The sequence below is a fragment of the Meriones unguiculatus genome, chromosome 1, assembly GCF_030254825.1.
Source record: "Meriones unguiculatus strain TT.TT164.6M chromosome 1, Bangor_MerUng_6.1, whole genome shotgun sequence".
NCBI classification, from domain to species: Eukaryota; Metazoa; Chordata; class Mammalia; order Rodentia; family Muridae; genus Meriones; species Meriones unguiculatus.
This window is the reverse complement of record NC_083349.1, coordinates 100,424,016-100,447,090: the sequence shown is the minus strand read 5'-3', so window position 1 is coordinate 100,447,090 and position 23,075 is coordinate 100,424,016. Positions and strand designations below refer to the sequence as shown.

The 23,075-nt window shown below is 36.6% G+C and overlaps 1 protein-coding gene across 2 annotated transcripts in view; it reads right to left on the bottom strand.

Annotated features, from left to right (window-relative positions):
* Strn (striatin) overlaps window positions 1-23,075 on the bottom strand; it is an 88,574-nt gene that overhangs the window by 28,241 nt on the left and 37,258 nt on the right. For both annotated transcript variants that reach the window (XM_060364302.1, XM_060364306.1), the window contains exons 2-6: window positions 19,909-20,012; window positions 12,092-12,165; window positions 7,742-7,820; window positions 4,987-5,154; window positions 3,598-3,733 (exon numbers count right to left, since the gene is read on the bottom strand). In XM_060364302.1, coding sequence (XP_060220285.1) covers window positions 3,598-3,733; window positions 4,987-5,154; window positions 7,742-7,820; window positions 12,092-12,165; window positions 19,909-20,012 — 561 coding nt within the window. The remainder of the gene's footprint in view (window positions 1-3,597; window positions 3,734-4,986; window positions 5,155-7,741; window positions 7,821-12,091; window positions 12,166-19,908; window positions 20,013-23,075) is intronic.

The following is a 23,075-nucleotide window of genomic DNA, read 5'->3' as shown; positions in this document are numbered from 1 at the left end:
AAAAGGTAAACCTAGTAGTGAGTGCTGAGCACAATATGCCTATGCTCTGTCAGTCTCCATTATCTTTATGTCTACAAGCATAAACAGAGAACACATAAGATACTTAATGACATTATAATTCTGTTTCCTTAGAGTACTACCCTAAGATCAAGAAACACTGCTATGCTTACAGCACTTCTCAGTCTACCATCTAGCAAAGCCATAAGACAACTGTGGGAGCTTCTGAGCAGAGAGCCCACAGTAAATGGTTTTGTGTTTTTCAAATTACTCACAAGCCATTTCCTGATAACTTGTTCTAATTTTGACTGAGCAACAAAGCTGACGTATATAAAATATCTCTGAAGAGTGGCACCAGGGCCAGAAAAATGTCTCAGTGGTGAAGAACATTGGCTGCTCTTCTAGAGGGCGTGAGCTCATTTCCCAGCCCCCACATCGCAGCTCACAACTGCCTGTAACTCCAGATCCAGAGGATCCAATGCCCTCCTCTAGCCTCCACAGGCGCTAGGCACACACGTGAGGTACAGACAAACAAACAAGCAAAACATCTACACACATAAAATAAAAACAAACAAAAAAAGAGGCACCAATGGGCTACCCTACCCTCACAGTTCCACATGTAAATGTACCACCTACTCCTAAGTTAGGAGGAACCATCAGAGGAGCCACCACTACCATCAACATGAAGAGTCTTTGTCCTCACCACCTCACTACAAAAAGGGCAGAGGAAATCCGGAAATAGCACCCAGAACCTCAAATTAAACGTCTCTGAGTATCTTGGGCTTCAGTTATTACTAAACATGATATTAAGTAATAAAAGCAACTCCTAGGGCAAACTCCTAGTAGCCTTAAACAAAATGTGACAGCCACCAGGTCTATTACCATCATTACAGATTGTGCCTACTGACTGTTTCATGTTAAATAAACAAACCAAAATCCTGTGTATTCTCATGCTTAGGCATCAAAGAAAAAGAACTGTGGTCACAAAAGGAACATATGACCAGTAAATAGGAGGGGTAAAATTTGTAATAGTAATATTTACCTTCCCTAATAGAAGATTCCCTACTTAAGATATTAAGGAGAAAAAAGAGCAGATGGAGATCATCACAGAAAACCACAACTGGACACAATCAAGAGGAACGTAGTCCCAATTCATACAGCTTTATCACAGTTCCTGCATCTACGGCTCTGGGAACATGGTCGGAGAGGGGATTGTAGGTGACAGAATATTAGGAAGTCCACTGTGAAGCACGTTAAACAGTCCACCCTAGAAAAGGCTGCAAACAAGACAGGGACAATAGCAATGCCAATGGACGAGGTAAAGTGAAAGGGGTGAAATCTCACGAAGTTCTACTCCTGGATAAAGAACTGCAAGCAACTAGTAACTGCTGGGAGGAGAAGAATTCAATCTGCCCACGGGTGAGCCGTTACTGGTTGTTTAATGTAGAGTGGTCAGAAACCATGCACACATAAATGCATCCACGCACATACAAAGATACATATACACAACAATTAAAGAAAAAGAGGCCATCAACTTAATAGGACATGGAAGGTTTCAAGGGTAGGTACACAGGAGGGGGTGAAGGGAAGAAAGGGAAGAAAAAAGGGATATAATTCCATTTCCTTGGAAGGCCACAGAGGAAGATGATCAGCTAGCCCTGGTAAGACCTGATAAGCTAGGGTCAGAAAGAAGGGAAGGAGGTCCTCCCCATTAGGGGACTAGGAAAAGGGAATAGGGGGAGAAGAGCGAGGGTGGGTGGGACTAGGAGAAGATGAGGAAGGGGGCTACAGTAGGGATACAAAGTGAATAAATTGTAATAAAGAAAGAAAGAAATCCTTTGGCATATACTATCAGACTATAGCTGTGAAAATTAATGTAATACAATGTAAAACTTAATAAAACTGTTAAGAAAAATACCCAGTCATTTAAATACATTTTCCTTCTTGCACTGGGGTGTTAACATTTTCACATTAAACACTAGACCTTGGACTCAATACCTACCATGGGGTAAATAGGAAGGACAAAAATCTTTCTTAACCCAGTATGTGAGTGTTGGGTAAATCTATATCCAACAGATGTGCCTTCATGCATACAAAAGCCTATGGTCTGTGCCAATTGGAATGCTATCAATACTTATGAATTTGATTACAAAAAAAGAAATTAAATGGTTAAGAACTAGGAAATCAAATGGTTAGGCTATCGTTAGAAATTTCCAATCTCATCATTTAACAGTTTTAATAATAAACTTACAGATTTTAAAGCATTTAAATTGACATAATTATCACCAAAGAAACTTATAACATGTGAGTTATTTGCCCCGGGGCTATGCATAAAGTATTCTGATAGGAAAATGGTATTTCAAAGAAACTGTCACACAAAAATTGATAAGGAACAATGCAACTTTAGATGATTAGGACAAAGCAAAGAATCAGACATTTAGACCAGCACATGCTATTGTAACTCGTTTTACTAATAAAAATTTGAGTGACTTCTTGATATTCAAATATATCTATGCTAGGACTAAGGAGTGTAAATTATTAATGGCATATACAAACAATAACGTGACAGAAATAACTTGAGAGTCTCTGATTAAGCCCAGGAAATAGGTGGCATTAAAAACAGAAGTTATACTAAGAAAGCATATTATAGCTAAACATTATTTTCAGATAGCTGCTTATTTATCATATAGTCTTCTAGGGATAAAATGAGTACTTACTATAATCTTTTTATAAACTGATAAAATTATGACAGCCACACTAAGAAAAAGAATTAAGGCCAAGTATCTTTACTCCCAGCACTCAGTAGGCAGAGGCATGTAGACCTCTTTGGGTTCCAGGCCACCCTGCTTTACAAAGTGAGTTCCAGGACAGCTAGAGGTACACAGTAGACCTTGTCTCACATATCACACCCCCTCTCCCAATAGGAAAGAAAAAAACTGATGCAGATATAAGCCTTAAATTCAAGCCTTTACCACTTGGTCATTTTGCTTCACATTTTAACTTTCCTCCTGCCTGTTCTTAAAAAAAAAGAGAAAATATACACACTTTGATGAACATGTGAAGCATGTCTTCATCTCTTCAAAAAGGAGTGGAAGCAGGAAAGGGGGAAAAGAAAATAAAGGAAAGAAGAAAGGAGGGAGGAGAGACTAGAGAAAGAAAAAACAGCACCTCAGAGACACTTCTTATTGTAGGGAATGTACGGGAAAGTCAGTAAACTTAAAGACTGCATAAAAACACGTCTGAATTCTGAACAACTGAAGAAAGCGATGGAAGAGTTCTGATGATCTGTGTAACTTTCCCAAAAGACAAAACTTCATGTCTCAGAGGTGAGGCCATCAGGCACCATCCTGTGTCTGTCAGATCCACTGTCACAATAAACAGTATCAGGGCACACTCTGTAGTTCTATGGAGAGGCTGTCTTGTTTAACGAATTAACAAAAAGTCTAAGCATTCTATGGGAAAGATGCAATCATAAAATATTACAAAAATTTTCTATTTGCCCTAAATTCATGAAAAGAATTTAAGGGTTGAAGATTTAAAAGAGCACAGAACATATGCATTATAGCACCTAAAAGTATTAAAATGAGTTCTCTAACTCACTGTTGAAGTATCAATGACACTTTTCTCTTTTCCATCAACGTCCTCATCCTCATCTTCATCACTGAAATCTGCAGCCGCATTTTCCAGGAATTTGAAATTGTCCAACACGGAAGCAGAATCTGTTAACTCGGATTTCCTGGTTTAAACACATATAACTTTTAAAACATTACCATAAAAATTAACTACCAATAGGTTTCAGAACTTATGCTTGTATTATAATATGATCACATTATATGACCCCCTAAACTGTATCATGACATCGATTCCCATCTAATAGAGTTCTGTGGTTAACTGAAAAAGTAAGACAAGAAGTGCTCAAGGCCTTCAATCAAATCTGTTTAGATCAGTGGCTCTAATGTGAAGAAAGAGCCTCCTTTTGATTCAGCACAGACTCATCTTCATGCCAACCATAATGTGTGTCTTTAAAAAAATACTTCTGAGTAGCTCTGTCTCCATTTTTCTCTATTGTTTCTCTACAATTTTTCCTTTGACCTCTCATAGAAGTTTCCATAAGAATATTACAAATCTAATAACTTAGACTACAAGGTAAAGATACAATTATTCATAACACACACGTTATACTAAAGAGAATTACATTATATTTTTTAAAAGGCCCAAAGGCATTTATTTATAAAATTATTTTGAACCTTTATGTAATTCTACAATTTTATTTTCCAAATAACAGAAACTGTGTTTTCCCAAAGAAATTTACAGAGTTCAATTGAAACCATTCTTTTTGCTTAAATATGAGTTTAAAAAAAGTCACCATTGGAGTTACATATTCACAGAATCTTTGTTTTTTTACTCAATGAAAATTTATGGTGAATTTTCTAATAAAAATCTCTTACTTAACTATATAAATAAAATTATATACATGTCTATAATCTGTGGTCTGAAACAAAAATCAAATACTTCAAATAACTTCTGAATTTTCACACTTAATCTACTAATACAATAAATGTGTGTATACATATACTTGAAATAGATATTTTATATCAAAGGAAAGATGAGGAACAACATTATGATATAAAAGAAATTATTAAGAAAAGATTAACTTTCTCCTTTCTGATTCGTTGATAAAACATCATTCTTGCATATCTGTATTTAATTTCAATAACATCTATGATATTCTAACAGTGACTGACAAAATATTAAAATCTATGTTAAATACCTAAATTTAAAGCAAATAAAAATACTCTAAATAAAAATTACATTTTTAAATTAAAATAAAAGGGATTCTAACTAAATGAAACTTTAAAATTATAACATTTAATTAAATAAAATTAAATTATTACCAAGTCACCATTTAAAAGGTACATGCCCTCCATACCAAAAACATCAATAAGAACTGAAGTTGCAGCTAAAATAGTTTCCAGACAAAACACTTACCCTATCATTGCTGTCTCTTTAACTTCAGCGTCTGTACCATTTATAACAGAGTCCTGGTTTTTGTCATCTTCCCTGTCAGTGACATCACTTGAAAACCCCAACAATGCCCGCACTCGCTTGGATTTCACATCTAGAATAGTATCTGTGTAGCCGACCTCCTGGAGATACCTGCACAAAGAGGATCCTTACAATTCAGTCACACAGGAATTAGCATTGTAAAATACAAAATGTAAATAAAAGTATTTCTTCGAACTTGTGCCTGCATCAGGTTTAACAGAACAGTACTTGTCAATAAGACTTGTTAATAACATTCCAGCTGCAGATGGAGCTGTCTCTTGCAGTACCAGCCTCTACCAGGGTCATGAAGAAAAACCAATGAACTATACAGTAACACTATTCATTTATCCTAAGAAGAAACTGTTCTCCAATGTATTTCAGAATACACTTTTTTCTTTAGGATGAATGGAACAATCTCCTCCCAAACTCCACCAATACTACTTTAGAATAATGGCTCCAGTTGTTTTTAACAATTTTTATCTTAAGTGTCATTAACTAAAATTTGGAGAGAATTTTTTTAGTCTAAATGTTTTCTTTCCATGACACAGAAGAAGATAGCATTTTTTTTTCGTAATAATCACTTGTAAAAGAGATGTTTCTGTCCTGAGAAATTCTAAAAGAAAAACAGAGACCTAAATTGTGGGACATGAAGTATACAGACTTGTTTGAATTGTGTAATTCCAGGAAGTCAGAGGCACAGAAAGAGCACACAGTGTGCGGTTATAAGCAGGTCTCAACCCCCATTTCTGTCACTTACTTGATGTGCAACTTTAGTTTTCTTAAACCTGCTTTTATTTTCATCGAGGAGACCTAATATCACCCGTGATATACAGAAAGCACTCTACCCAAAAGTCCCAGTGTTAAATGTTGATAATAATTTGTTTTGGAAAACCAAAAGTGATAGTGGTAGGACCAGAACAAAGGAAATGACATCATTATCACGATATAGTGACATACATTTATTTATATAGTAGGTCCACTGAAGAAGAGACGAAAGCATAGGTTGACACGACAGTTTAAGTTCAGCTTACTTTAGGATTTCATTTTTATAGTTACTAGAGCTGAAAGAAACCTCACAGTGATATGTGATCAAATGGGATAATAAGTCTTACTAAATCAAGATACTCCCTTTTCAGTCCCAATCAGTATCTAAAAGTCTTAAGAAAGGACCCAGTACTCCAAACTGCTAAGCCATCTCTCCAGCCAATTCTTCTATTTGTAATAGTTAATATTATATATTTACCTCACTTTGGTAACAAAACTAAATTACAAACACCTGTCTCAAAACTGCTTTGCCAGAGATAAGTTAGTCTCATTAAATAGTTGATACATAGTTTACTGATAAAAGGTCACCGTTTTCATAAGTGAGTGATGAATATTAGTGACTGCAGAGTGCAACAGCATGTGTCAGATCCCCTGGAACTGGAGTTATAGGTGTTATGGAATCATCATGTGGTGCTGAGAACTGATCCCAGGTTCTCTGCAGGGGCAGAAAATGCTCTTAACCTCTTAGCCATCTCATCAGCCTCTGAGGCCAGCATTTTAAGAACACTTATCCATTTAAAAACTGAAAATGAGTAAGAGATGGTGGCATACACCTGTAACCCAATCTACTGAGGAGGCTCAGGAAGGAGTATTAGAAATTCAAGGCTAGCCTAGGTAACAACGTAGTGTGGCCACACCAATAAAGAAATAAGTAAACAAGCAAAAAGGATGTATGTGTGGTTCAGGAACAGAGCAACTGCATGGCATACAGAACACAGGTTCAATTTAGAGTAGCACAAATAAGCTTAAGAGAAAAATACACGTATTTAAGACTAAAGTGAGAACAGTAATGAAGTCGACTTGATAGTTTAAACTTTTTCTAACTTTGTCTGGATCAGTGGTTCACAACCTTTGGGTCAAGACTCCTTTGGGGGGTTGAACAACCGTTTCACAGGAGTCACATATCAGATATTTACATTATGATTCATAAAAGTAGCAAAATTACAGTTATGAAGTAGCAATGAAATACTTTTATGGCTGGGAGTAACCACAACTTGAAAAACTGTATTAAAGAATTACGGCAGTAGGAAGGTTGAGAACCACTGACCTAGATAAAAAGACAGGTATGAGATATTGTAATATTCTCTTCCTACAGAAAAAAGGAATGGATGGCATTAATATATTTTGCAAATCTTAGAAATAAACTACTAATAAGCCACCCCAAAAGTCTAACACACAGAACAAATTTCCTTTTACTCTGGCATAAATCTGTATGCCAGTTTCCAAGACTACAGGTCTAGTCTGCTACTTGACATCATAAGCTCTGGAGTCCCAGTTACACATTTAGGAAAAAGCATGTTAGATAGCACGTGCAAAATCTGAGGAGTCGGAGTTCTCCGATGTACGGAAAAGGCTTCTAACAGAATTGTGTATGGGGATACTTACTGGTTTGTAGTAAAAGTCTATGTTTAGAGAGTTGATGAAATGAGAATAATAATGACATAGAACTCTTGTAACTATATAAATTCCAACAGTGAGGAAAAATGTTTAATATGAAAAACAAATAATAAATCAATTAAGATTTGGGTTGTTTTTTCTTTTTTCTGCCTTACTACTTCCTACTCATGGCATAATACCAGAGAAACTTATGAGTTAAAAATATAAAAAAAGAAGCATACAAAATTTTTCTTACTTCCAACAAGTTGATACTTACTGTCTGAGTAGCTGCCGGCCTTGCTTCCACATTAACTGGCTATTTTGCTGTGGCTGCACCTCTGTTTCATTACCTTCATCTGAAGAATATGAAATCACAATGAAATTGACTAATTTTACATGTTTGGGCAACCCAGTTCATAAACAATGCCCAAAAAACATTTATAAGTTAAAAATATTAAAACTGCAACTTTTAAAAGGTATGTTTCAGGACAAATGAATCGCTTTCAACCCAAATTTTGGTAACAAAACTCTGTATGGTTAAGTATCTCTACTAGATTCCATTTAGAGCAACAGAACTAAGAATAAAGACAGTTTTCTTTCATTTTCACTAGCCTGAGCCTTTTCCTCTAAGACAGAGACCTATCAAATAAAGTAACATAGTAACAGCCAAACAGAAACAGTATGAAATGGCAGTTAAAAACAAACAGCCCAGTCTGATACAAACATGTAAAGACCCTATCTCAGCTGGGGATATGGTTTGGTTGGTAGAAGGCTTACTTGGCATGCTTAAAGTCATGGGTACTATCCCCACACTTCATGGAGCCAGGCACAGTGGCACAAACTTGCAATCCACACTTAGGAGGTGAAGACAGAGGATCAAAAGTGACGACCAGCCAGGGCTACATGAGACCCAGCACCAAGCACAATGGAATTCCCTCAGTCTTACAACCACTCAGCCACCCCTCCAGCCCCCTAATAAAGTTCTTTCATGCACAGTGACTAGACCTTTGTACTCCTAGAAAGCTCTGTAAAACTTATGAGGGAGGAATTAAAATAATTATAGCTACTATATATATAATTTATATACCATGATTAAATATTGTTTTCAATCAGACAACACATAACTATGATAGTCTTTTGAAAAATTGCCTGTTCCCCTCCCCCCGCCCCCGGGGGGAACCCCCTCTGGAGTTTCAGGAACCATGGTTCAATCAGCAAAATACTTGCTACATAAATAAACATGAAGCTTTGAGTTAAATATTACACTCACATTTTAAAAACTAAAAATTAAAAAAAGAAAAAAAAACAACAACAGACTGTATCTATAATCCCACCACTGGGAAGGTCAGGAGACAGGACCCCTGAGGCTTACAGGCTAGTCTGTCTAGATGAATCTGTGAGCTGCAGGTTCTCGGAAAGAATGAGACCTCTGCCTCCAGAACCCTATGCTGAATACACCACTAGATACTGGCCTTGCTTAGAACTCCCAAGCCACTCAGACCACCACTCTGTCTTCAGGCCCTTCCAGTTGCTCACATTCCCTAGTAAGAGCCTAGGCTCCCCTGGGTTCTGCCCTGTTAGACTCTACGTTATTGCTAATAATGTATTAGCAGGAAAAACAGACAGAGTGGTAGTCTGAATAGGTATGGCCCCCACAGACTCATATGTTAAGCTTGGCCATAGGGAGGGGCACTAATAGGAGGTGTGGTCTTTCTGGAGTGGGTGTGGCCATGTTAGAGGAAGTATGTCACTGTGAGGGCAGGCTTGGAAGTCTCCCATATTGAAGCTATGCCCAATGTAATACACAGTCTCCCTCTGCTGCCTCTCAGTTCCTTCTCCAACACCATGTCTGCCTGCACGCTATCACACTTTTTGCCATGATGATAATAAACTAAACCTTTGAAACTATAAGCCAGCCCCAAATAGATGTTTTCCTTTATAACAAAGTTGCTGTGGTCATGGTGTGTCTTCATGGCAATAAAGCCCTAACTAAGACAGGGGGGTTATTTAAAGATGAAAGAAATATGGCCCAAGTTAATGTAAAGAGCAGGTCCATGAGACTAAAGCTGACTTCTTGACGGGAACTTTGTAACTACTAACCATCCCTGTAGAGAATATAAGGAATACTACGGTATGAGTAGGAGGATAAGGACACCCAAGGCTACAAGAAAAACAACAACAACAACAAAAAAAACCCAATGATGATAGGCTAACAGGTGTGCAGGGTACGATTTACTACCCACCACGAAAGTCAGGTAGATGACAGAATTAATTCCCATCTTTCAATAATACCTCCAAATGTTAATGGCCTCGACCGTATTAGAACCAACTGTGTCAGAAAACAGGATCCACCTTTCTGCTGTGTATAATGAAACATACCTTGTCCTTAAGGATAGATACCACTTCAGAGTGAACAGATGGGAAAAACAGAACTACAACTAAATGAAACAATGAAACAAGAACACATTACTATTCTAATGTCTAACTAAATGGACATCAATCAAAACTAATTAGAGAAAGTAAGGAAGGATGCTTCATTCTGATGGAGACAACAACCCAAAGAGCACATTATAATTCTAGTCAAACTCAGGTGATCCAAATTTATGAAATAAATATTAGTAGGCATTAAGTCACAGATTAATCACACCAAAGTAACTGCAGATGACTTCAATTGCCCAGTTTTACAGACAGGTCATCCAGACCAAAAAAAAAAAAAAAAAAAAAGAATAAGAAGAGAAACATTAGAGCTAAATGTCATCAAATTCAAATACCAAATGGACAAACACTATAGAACACACACTCTTCAAAAGCCTATCAAAGTTTCTCTAAAATAGACAAAGCAATGGGGATTAAAAACATGGTAAGTATTGAGCTTGGTGTGCTGGCGCAGGCCTTTAGACTCAGAGGCAATTAGACCTCTGTGAGAACTACCTGGTCTACAAAGAGAGCTCCAGGCCAGCAGAGGCCCATACTGAGTCCCTGACTAAATAAAACAGTACAAAATAAGACAATACAATATTGAATAAAGAATGGACTACTGAAGAAATTATTAGAATGAAATGAAAACACAATATACCTACACTTCTGGGATAAAATAAAAGCAAATCTAAAAGGAAAACTCATAGCTCTAAGTACCTACAAATAAAATAAAAAGACAGGAAGAGGGCCTGGAGAGATGGCTCAGCAGTTAAAAGTGTGTACTGTTCTTGAGTAGGATCCCGAGAGTTCAGGTCTCAGCATCTATATCAGGTGGCTCACACAACCTGTAAGTGCAGCTCAAGGGGATCTAGTGCCCTCTTCTGGCCTCTAAGGAAACCTGCACTCACATGCGTGTGTGTGTGTGTGTGTGTGTGTGTGTACATATACACAAAATTTAAAATGAAAAAATAAGAAAAAGAGTTAAAAATAAGTAACTTAAAAATGTACTTTAATAGTTTGAAGAAAAAAGAAAACCCAAAAGCAATAGGTGGAAAGAAATTATCAAAACCAGAACAGAAATTAATGAAAATTTAAAAATGCAAAAAAATGGATGAAATAATGACTTAATGTTCTGAAGAGATAAACACATTGACAAACCTTGACCTGAATTACACAACATAGAAAACCCAAATTAATAAGGTTAGGGCCAACTGAGAGATTACAACCTGTACCAAAGAATTTTGGAAAATCTTAATGACATACTTGTAATATTCTGGGACGTGGAGTAAGATTATTATAATCAACACTCATTTTGGAAAGTTTCTCCAGCATTGTCAAATGTGGAGAATTGGGAGAAATATGAATTTCTCAGTCAGATAAACCTGAGTTCAGCTCCATGTCCCACATCATTTAATAACTGGTTAACCTCTGGCAAATTTCTCTAATTTCCTGAGTTTAAGTTTTGAATACATAAAATAAGAATAACAGTATCTCTATGAAAAGATTATTTCAAGAATTAAAGCTAATGAAGCCCTCAGAATTATCATTAGGCATTTAAATAAATTATATAAACGATTGTTCATACCTTCACTACTTGAGTAAGAATTAAATCTGAAATATGCCAAAAATTAAGTATGGTAATAGCTTTGGTACAAACCAATTAATGAACATATTGTGTGTTTCTGTTAAGGAAGAAAGTCCACGTAAGGGGCTAGATTTGTTTGCTTCTTTGTTGGCCAGTACTGAACTTAGGGCCTAAAACATGCTAGACAAGTGCTCTAACCACTGAGGCATCATGCGTAAGGATTAGCCCCTTCTGCTTTGAGACGAAAACTTGTATCTCCATAGCTCATAGTTCTTCACAGGATTTCAAGGGCATTGTGAACTTTGTTCTGCACATGCTACAAGTTTCAGCTCATACAAGTAAGACACAGTAAGAAGTTAGGTTAGTAATGCTATCCCACCATGTCTGAACCTTCTACTACTTGTAGAACACAGACAAAAACATGTTGAACTAAATAAGGGTGCAGATGAATAAAAAAAAGAAAGGTGATATAAAATGATCTCATGACATTAAATGATATGCACCCAAAACACAAGACAGCAGAGAATAACTACAAATGGATACTAACTCGTATTTTCAAGTGTTTCTACAAAATATTAGACATTAATTTTTTTATTGCTTAAACCGCCTTTACAACTAGCTTACCAGAGTCATAGCTTGGAGGCTTCATGTCTCCCTGATTCAGTTCTGTCCCATATTTCAACTTGTGGTATTTGGCTCTAACAAAGAAATGAAAAAATATAAGCCATGTTAAAATACAGTTAAATAAGCTTTAAAGAGAAGTTGTAAGGATGCAACAGTCCTGGCCATGCATGCCTAGAACTTTCAAAGGCTCTGAGATTTCCATAGTGTAAAGACTGTAACAAAAACATACTTGCCCTTTTTGCTGTTGAATCACCAACTATCACTTTAATGAAATAAAAGGGTAATACTAGGAATCATAAATCATTCTGTACCTATAATGAACCATATGAATTCTAGTTCCTGTTGTATTGAAATTTTCTTAATAACTGTAAGCTGAATTTTACTATCCATGGATAAAAGAGATCTTCATTGTACAATTTAATATATTAGATTTACCTTTCTCAATATTTGAACTTATCTTAGAAAAAAAAAACACATTACCTATAATGTATGTCTCTTACTGGGTAATTACAATTTGTCAAATATTCTTATGGTGAGCCATAAAAGCAAAATAAAAAACTACAGAAAATCAACTATGCTGAATAAGATATTCTAGCAGTAATGATTAAATATCTCCTTTAGTCAACATATACTTTGTCTTTAGTCAGAAAAAAAAAATATTAGGAAGACTGTCTAATTTCTTTTTAAAGCTAGCAGAGTATTATTTTCAGCTAACTGGGCTAGACATCTGATTTAACTATCTTAGATCTTGGCAAATGATAGCAAAAAAAATTAATACAGATGAGAAATTTTTTTAAAAATTAAAAATAACTATATTTGTTTAACATTTGTATATTTTAACCTTTTCTCTATAAAATGAAGTTTTTTTGTAAGTAGATTCAATGAGTTAAGTCAGAGAACAATAAAAATATAGAAATAAAAACAATAATTTTCAGAACCAAAAGTAAATAACAAAGAAAAAGGCAACATACACAAATTGAAAGATTTTCTTCCTTATAAAAAAATTAACGGTGAGTAGGGAGGGTGGATGTATCTCGATTGCTTAGCTGTAAAGATCAGCTAAGCCCACAGGTACTTTTCCTGAGGTGTGATTCCAAGCATCCACCCACATAACAGCTCAAAATCAGCAGTAATTCTAGTTCCAGGGATCAGACACCCTCCTCAGGTACCAGGCACACACTTGGTACACATATGTACAGGCAAAACACCCGCACATACAAAATAAAAATAACTTACATTTTAAAAAAATGGATGGAACACTTAACATAAGGTTTTATTTAAAATTAGATAAAAAATATTCACTCAGTTATGTAAGTTACCAATACCCTTCATTGTTTTCCAATAATCACTTTGTAGTTACAGAGAAAAACCAGATTTTTAAAACAATCTACTAGTTTTTTGATAGAGGGGAGTCTTAAGACAATTTATAGATTACAGATAATTATCTAGAACATGCTTCTCTGTATTCCCAGTGTGTCCTAATCCAATGATTTCATCAATGAACTAAATTTTTCCAAGTCTATCTTAATATACTTGGAATAGTTGATCAGAAGGTGAGATATAAAGGCATTAGCTTTAATTGTCAATCTTCAGGTTTTTTAGAAATATTCCATCTACTATATGACAAAGTAACAGTATCTTCTTAAAAGTCAAGACAGTAAGTTAACGTAATTGGCTTCATGACAGATAGCATTTTAAATAAAAGTAGCAACAAGATTTTATGAACCTTATTTATACTGCATAAACACACAGAGAGAAAGCATTTCCCAATACAACATACTGCATTACAGTGCATTCTAGCGGTCTTAGAAAAAAAACTGCAAAGGAAGTTATTTGTTTTAATAAACAGAAAACATCATATACAATATATGTAGCAAAACAGTTGTATTATCAACTATTTCACAAAAATTTAAAGCAAGACAAAATATGTAAATAACCATTGTGTTTAGGACAAACTATGGCCCCCTACTTACTAAATTTTCTGAAAAAACATTTTACTATCATAACCTTCTTCAATCTTAGAAAAATCCTCTGGAAGAGAAAATGCTAAAATGTTTCTCAAGAACTCATAATTTCCCATTGGTTTGATACTTCAAGTCACTATGCAAACAATCTTGTTCATTTTTCTTTTTCTGTCTCAGTTGAATTACAGGATAAACAGATCTCATTTTCATATATACCTAGACTCCAATGTTCAACTGGTCTTTACTGGAAGAAATAAATATAAAACATGTTTAATAATTACAAAAGACTTAAGAACTTTTACTCTAGCTTTGTTACCCTACCTTATAAGCAGTATGTTGGGATTAAAAACATGTGCAATTACATCTTAAATGTTAATGCTAAAAAGAACGGTGTGTGTGTGTGTGTGTATGTGTAATGGTGTAAATACACATGTGTATGTGTGTAGAGGCAACAAGTCAAGGCTAAGTGTCTTCCACTATCACTTTGTATATTTTTTTGAGACAGGTTTTCAGCTATACTAGCTGGTCTGTAAAATTCCACCTGCCTATCTCTGCCCCATGCTGGAGTTACAGCTGAATGCCATTGTGTCTGGTTTTGTATGTGAGAACTAGAGATCTGAACTCAGGTCCTTATGCTTGCATGGAAAGCAGTTTACCCACTGAGCCATCTTCCTACCCCCAATAATTAATTTAAAAAAACTACTGAATTCTTATCATATGCAAAGTGGTGTGCTGACTGCTGAAAATAACCTCTGCTTACAGTGAGGGAAGAACAGAGGCAAGAGGATGCCTACAACAAAGAAAATAAATAAGTATAGTATACTTGTAATAATATATTTTAAAATGCCACACACAACAGATCTGTTAGGATGAGATTTATTGTAGAGAGGCGGGGAGAGAGAGAGATAGAATGGGAGAGTGTAAGGGAAAAGAGGGGATGGTGCCCCCTGAAAAGTCAGAGGAGAGAGAGAGCAAGAAGAGACTAGGGTGGGGGGAGAGGGGGTCTTTTATCCCAGAACCCTGGCAGGTGACAGCTGATAACATCACAGGTTGCTAAACAACCTAGAGGCAGGCTGCCTCTCCATTAACAATACTAACATAAGCACTGTAAGAACATATCTGAAGAATGTGGACAAAGGACTATCTAACTGTAAAATGCAGTGTCAAATAAAACTATAAAAAAAGAGTTTGTAACTAAAATGAGATTGTAACTAAACCTCTATCTGTGCAATGTAAAAGGTATTCTGTCTGGATTTTCACAAATAACTGCTGTGTTTAGGCAGCTCTGGCTCCTAAAACAGAAACACCCAGTGGGTTAAAATATAACAAACACTGGGTTTAGTAGGCAAAAGAATTAGAAGGAATGGAGTTCAAAAAAGACACCAGAAAAAGTGGCTACTCACACAGAAAGAGCTGTGGTATCAACTAGGTATTTTAAAGCAAGGATAGAACATGGTTATTCCTCTGTGTTTTGGAAAATGAATTCTGCCACCTAGAAGATGAATTACAACTTGGAAATAAAGACAGAAGACAGTTGGACTCTTACACTAAAGGTAAAAGTGGCAACGAATGGAGAGAAACAGGAAACACAAGAAAAAAAAGTTGGTTTTATATAGATCTGCAGCTCCTTAGAATTAAAATTGCCGAAAAAAAGTCAAATCAAACACTGTATTGTTGAAAAGGAATGTGTAAACCTGCTTATTCTGTAAATTCTATCATGCTTTGATAAATTCATTGCTAGGTGAATAGTCCATTTATAGCTAAGATTCAGTTTTTATTTTGGCACTTCAGCGAGGGGAGCTTAGAAAAATCTACATTGATCTTTACTTAGTTGTTTATAGATGAATTGGCATGACGTCTAGAATTGCCTTCAAAATGGACCAGGGCCATAAAAATGTACTGACAGTGAAAGTGTAAAGGCAGCAGACTTTAAAATGACTTCAAAATGACCATTCTAACTGTAAAAGTTTACTGAGACACATGCAGGCAGGGTTTGAGTGGCTGCCTTAATCTTGCTGCTTGATGTCTGTACTTGTGACTTTACTGTAATAAACGGATGCAACAAAATCAACTTTAAAAAGTTAAAATAAACCAGGGCAAATATCTCCATGTTTGTATTTCAAATTTCCTCAATCCACTTTTTTAATTCCTTGGACTAGAAAAATAATTCCAGTATAGAAAACACTGGAGTATTCTAGAATTCTAAAATGTATTTGTAATGCCCAGTATTAAAGTACTAAATTTTTTTTTGGACTGAAAACTGAAATGTTCCATGCTACAAAGAACATGCTTTGTATTTGTTAATTTAATAACCTCAAAAGGTGGCACTGCAGGGGCTGGAGAAACAGCTCAGCAGTTAAGAACACTGGTTACTTTCCCAGAGGACCTGGATTTGATTCTTAGTACCCAGCTGGCAGCTCACAACTTTCCAGGGATCCAACTCCTCCTTCTGGTCTCTTTTGATACCAGGCCCACACATGATGCACATATATACATGCAGGTGAAACACCCAGTCACATAAAATACTACTACTACTACTACTACTGATAGCAGTAATACTGAATCTTTTTAAAAAAGTGTCACTGCATGGTGAGCATGCCTGCAATCCCAGTACCCAGAGACTACACAGTCTACAGCAGCCGAATGTGCGCTCTATTGTGTCTCAAGGGAACATGACTAACCAAACTGAACCAAAGAAGAGAAAAAAAAAGCCAAATCACCTCATGAACACCCAAGAAACACAATTAGTTTTAAATCTCTCCGTTAAAGAAAAAGAGAAGAGGGTGGAAAATAAAAAGAAATCTTCCTAGACGTAACCAGTTCTCTCCCCGCTCTGTAACCATCTGAAAACAGCAAGTTCACCTGTCTCCACTCTCCCTTCCCTCTGCTGCTTCTTCCTGTGACTTGGCTCCTGTTTTTGTCACCTCCAAGAAGCCACTCTGTCAGGACATCAGCAGGCGCCAAATGGTGAACCCCCAGGACTCTGTTCAGCCACAGCTTGCTTAAGAGACTACCTTGGTGTCTGCCAGTGTCTACCTCCCTCTCTGCCACTCTTTCCAATCGCTGTTCTCTGCTTTCTCCTCAAGCTACTCTTTTTTTTTTTTTTTTTTAATTTTTTTTTCCATGTCCTCCATATTCCTTTCCTAAAGTACCTGTATCTCAGGGCTCTGGGCACTCTTCTCTTCTATGATATGCCTCAGCAGCAATTCACCTCTGCACTTTCACCAAGTTCTTTAATCTGTTCCACTGCCTCCCCCTCAAGACAGAAACTTGGGCGTCATTCTTGCCTTTCCTTTCTCTATCTTAGTATACCATTTCTACATTTTTATGCCTCCAAATTTTAGAGTCTTGTACTTAAATTGTTCTATGGCAGATACTGTTATATTCCAGCAGGTACTATGTTTATTATTTCTCATTTATTGTCATTTTCTTGCCCTGATAAGGAGATCCTTCCAGTACAGTTCCCAGGAATATAGTTCTAAAATGTATTTCATGCTTAAAATCTTTCCCTAGCAGTTTGATCCCAGACTGGAAGTGGGGATGGCCCACTATGAATATCACTATCAGAACACCTAAACAAGTAACAGCATAAAGTTTCATTAACAATAACACATGGTAGTTAGATAAGAGAAGGTTCTTGCTCTACGAAAACACAGAAGAAAAGATTATGCATTAAATTAGTTAGGGAGAGTTAAGCAAATAATTTAAAGAAAAAAAAACAGGCAAATAGGCAGCATAATTAAGCAAAGATAAATGTATAAACTGGTAAATGTGGATAGAGTAAAAAAGAATTCTTGCAACTGTACAATTAATTCAAGATAATTTAACATAAGCATATTGAAACGTGTCCATGTTTCCTACCACATTTAAGATAAAAGTTGAACTCCTTCAGTAGATTCCACAAGCTGACTCTTGTTGCACTTGCCCATTTCTAGCCATCAAATAACAACTAATGTACACTACACTCTTCACACACAATTGCTGAGCACAATGCTTGTTTCCAGTGTGTGCTCTCTATTTTCTACATGTGCCTGACTGGCGAGGCATCCTATCCGCATGATGCTGACCGGGCCACTTGCGGATGATAGGACAGTTCCTTCCTTCTTTCTGATCCCTTATTTGTCATGTACATATTTCTATGGTAGAACTGAGTACCTCAGTGTGCTTCTGTGATTTATAAATCTAGATCCGCGCATTCATGTGTGTGCATGCACACACACACACACACACACACACACACACACACACACAAATGCACACATTTCTGGTTTCTTTAGTATTGGTGTGTTTCAGTTCTACTGCCTTATAGATGACAAATGGTATTATGGTAAACGATAAAGAGGACAGGGTTTAGATTCAGTCTGGAGAGCTCTGACTAGAACTACAGCAATTACTTTGTTTTAAGCCTCTGGGTGTGCACATTGTGCTAGTTAGTTTTTGTAAACCTGACATAAACTCAAGTTATCTGGGAAGAGGACACCACAATCAGGCATTGACTTGGGAGTTCAAAGATGAGACAGAATCTCCCCCAAGCAAGTTGGTTTTGGTAGGTTTTTGTCACAGCAACAGAAAGTGAGCTAGGGAATACACGGTACCTACTTGAAATAGTACTTCTATTACTGTCATCATCTCCCTACCTCTGGGGAACCCTGCAATGAAGAGTTCCAGATCTCAAGGATTTGCAAGTTATATATTTTAAAAATGTTTTTCTTTTTATCTCGCTAATGTAGCTTTCACTAAACTTTTTAAGTTGTGGAAAAAAATCCATCCACTTTTCACCAATGGGAAAAATCTCTTCTGTATCAATTTCTCGACATTTAAAACTATTTTATGTTATTTTATGGTTTTACAAACAGTCCATTTGCCAAGTTCAAAAACAAAGGAAAAGCAAGTGACTATCAAAAATAAGGCAAAAAAATTACCAAAATGAGAGAATTCTGCTATCAGGTTATCAAATGTTCAGATTACTGAAAATAAGGAACTACTTCAGACTGCTGACAAACAAAACAAAACAAAAAACAAAAAACCCAAAGACTAGCCATTAAAGAAACTTAATCCATGTGATAATTTTCACAACTTTCACATGTAACCTACTTTCCTTTACCTATGACCTAAATGTAACACTAGCAGAATAGGAAGGAAAGCTTTCTTCCTAGAGAGAGAAGGATATCTCACAAAAGAACAAAGGAATAAAATAAAAAAATAAATAAAGTTTATAAAAAGATGCTATCAGAGCAATTTTTAAAGAAACTATATCAAAGTGAATACGGCATATTATAGAAAAGGGAGGAGAAGCACTATAGAATTTCCTTTATAATTAAAATAAAGTTTTACTCTATAAATAAGTGCTAGGCATATAGCTCAATGGTAGAGTGCTTGCACAGCATACATATGACCCTGGGTTCAATCCCCAGAACCATGAAAAGAAAAACATCAGATGAGGTGGATTATGACCCATAATCCTAGTACTTGGGAGTGAAGAGACAGAAGGATGAAGAGTTGCAGGCCAGTGAGTATGAGCTTAGAGCCTACGCTACATGAGACCTGATTTCAAAACACACAAACCTAAATAAGTAAATAATAAAAAGTAGAAGGTGGAACAGAGAGAAATGGATGACGGTCTAAGTCTAAGAAGAACATAGCTTCATGTAAGAAGCAGAGTGTGAAGAAATGTGGCTAAAGTGTTTTAAATATGGAAATTACCTTGTTCATAATAAGACTGACATACTGCAATCATATAAAAACATTTATTCAATAATCACGTCCAAGAGCACATGGCATTAAGATAGGATTTTAAGTTAGAAATATAATAATAACGATGGTGGTTAGGAGAGTGAGATTTCACTGAATTACCTTTCCTGCTTCAGAGCATATTCCAACATTTTGATCCTCCTGACGAGATCTTTCTTCAAATTTTCTTGACCTTTCCTTTCCCCCTGAAGGAAGGCAATCTGAGCCTGTAAGGGAGAGAAAGGCAGAACTTAGTTCAAAACAAATATTTAAAAAGAGCTTTTAGAACAGCAGACACTCAATACAATTCCTTCTAAAATCTTTAACAATGCAAACTAAACGAAGAAAAGTCTTAATTTGAAAAAAAAAATATCCACAGAAGACCTATGTGCAGCTTATTTCAGGTGAAGGATGTTACAGTGTGTGGTGTCGATCTTCCCTAAGGACCTAGAAAACAAACAGGGTACAAGGCAGACAAGCAGTTTGCCCAAGGTATTATTTATACCTTGGAAGAGGTTTCATTTTTATAAAGAATGAAGGCAGGAAAGTAAAATGACCAGAACGCTTATAAATTCTTTCAGATTAAGAGTTTCATTACCAAGATCGAGAGAGTTAAGCACGAAGGGTTGAAATAACGTCTCTACTTAAGAGCTGCAAGTGCGGGAATGTTAGCTTCTCCAAGCAATTAGGAGTCCTATAAAGGCAGGGAGGGGCTCTATCCAAACCACCAATTTACTACTTGCACATGCTCCTCTCACCCATCTCCACCAGACCAGTCCAGAGAGATACACAGACAGCGACGGCATTTAAATATGTGCTCTGCTTTCCATTTGTAAGAAATGACTTTAAAGCATCCCTAAAGAATTCTGAGGGTTGTGTGCAGGTCTTTCACAGACAACTACAGCTGTTCCGAGTGCCACGGTCCTGAGATAGTGAGAGGGTTTACAGGTATTTTAACTGTGTTGTTTCGCCTGGTCTCTGGTTTTGGTGCCTGTCTCCTTAGGCTGTGTCTTGGGAATTCTAACATATCTCATACCAAATAAGGTACAAAAAAAAAAATATCTGAGGATTGTCCCACTACGGTTTAGTGACTAAACCAATAAACTTAGTTCTAAATTTTAAAAAGACTCAATTCTACTTATTTAGTACCATAATGAACATCAAATCCAATTTGCTAGTGTTCTCATAACCTTCAAATTATAGTTATTATGTGTTTATTTTCATTTCAAATGCTCTTAATTTATTTTAACTAAAAAAACATCTTTATTAAAAGATTGGCAAACATTCATCTGTATATAGAAACAAGCTTTCAAATTTAGATAAACAAAGGAAAAGGCATGGAATATCCACAGTATCTGTTCATTCCTCAAAGATCCTAATATGCTTTAAACAAATGCTTTAAAATGCTTTAAACAAGCAATAAATTGCTTTGACAGAGAAACGTGTACACTTTTCTAAAAACAGTGTTAATAAAAACAAGGAATCTAATCAGTGTAACCAAACAAAGTAATAAAATATAAATTGCAAACTTTCCCCTTTTTTAAATAAAGATTTATTATGCATACAATGTCTGCCTATATGTTTGCCTGCACACCAGAAGAGGGCACCAGATCTCATAGATGGTTGTGAGCCACCATGTGGTTGCTGGGAATTGAACTCAGGACATCTGGAAGAACAGACAGTGCTCTTAGCTGCTGAGCCATCTCTCCAGCCCAACTTTCCCCTTTTTATTCTTTGACAATTTCTGAATTTCTGACATGTCATGGATACTGGATGATTCTAGTTAACATATAACATCAAGTCTAAACTGTGAGACTCCAACTCCAAGATGGGCAACTTGCCTCATCTTCCCACAGCACATTCACTGCCCTGTTCTAGCAGCTCCTGTGAAACAGGAGTCTAGTTAAATAGTCAAAAACAGGAAGCCAGGCTGCAGTGGGACACACCTGTAACACTAGCACTCGGGAAGCAGATCTTAGTGTGTTTTAGGTCATGCTGGTCTACAGAACAAGTCCCAGGACAGTCAGGGCTACACGGAGAAATAAAACAAAAATAAAAAATCAAAACAGAAGAGGCCAGACTTGGTGACTACACAGAAACTGGCAGCCATGGAGAGCAAAATTGAAAGCATCGTGAAGCCATGGTCCTTCTCCAGATCACTGATATTCAGAAGCCACTCTTAAAAAGGACAAAGGAGTCACTGAGGAAACAACATTAGAGTCCTTCCACACCAATTTTCTTGTGATCTTCAACAGTGTTAAATTTTGGCTCTGTTGGTCTCCTTTTGGAGTTCCTATACCCCTCTAAGTCTTTTTATCTCCCCCTTCTTTCATAAAATTCTACGCATTCTGCCCAAAGTTTGGCTATGAGTCTCAGCCTCTGCTTCGCCACCTCTATCAGCGTTGTCTTTCAGAGGCCATCTACGGTACGCTCCTGTCCTGTTCCCTGTCTTCTGCTTCTGATATCTATCACGTTTGCCCTTCTGAATGAGGGCTGAGTATGTTCCCTAGGGTCTTCCTTTTGTTTAGCATCTTTAGGAGTATAGATTTTGTTATGTTTTTATCCTATATTATATGTCTAATAGCCACTTACGAGTGAGTATTGACTGACCGATTCCCCAACCAAGGACAATGCATGGAGAGGACCTAAAACTCCTGCTCAGATGTTGCCCATAGATTCAGTCTCCAAATGGGTTCCCTAGTAAGGAAAGCAGGAGCTGTCTCTGGCATGAAGTCAGTGGCTGGCTCTCTGATCACCTTCCCCTGGGGGGTGCAGCCTTGCCAGGCCACAGAGGAAGGCAAAGCAACCAGTCCTGATGAGACCTGGCAGGCTAGGGTCAGACAGAAGGAAAAGAGGTCCCCTATTAGTGGACTAGGGGACGGGGATAGGGGGAGAATGGGGAGGGTAGGATTGGGAGAAGATGAGGGAGGGGGCCACAGCCTGGATACAAAGTGAATAAATTTAATAAATTAATGATTAATAAAAAAGAGAGAAAATAAAAAATTAAAAAAAATTTTTAGAAGTATTAATTCGTAAAAGCCACAGAAAAAGTGTTCCAGGCTGAAGAACTAAAGAAACAAGAGGCCAAATACAAGACATCATTCTGAACTTCAATGCACTATACAGAGACATTGTGAGACAGGCAGTAAAACAAGAATGAAACGTGGTGATTAAAAAGTACAAGATATCAATGTTAATGTTCTAGTGTTGATGCTGTGTGTCATACAGAGCAGCAGTTGTTTGTAGGAAATAAACAGAGGTATTCAGTAGGAGCCAAAGGACGATCAGCT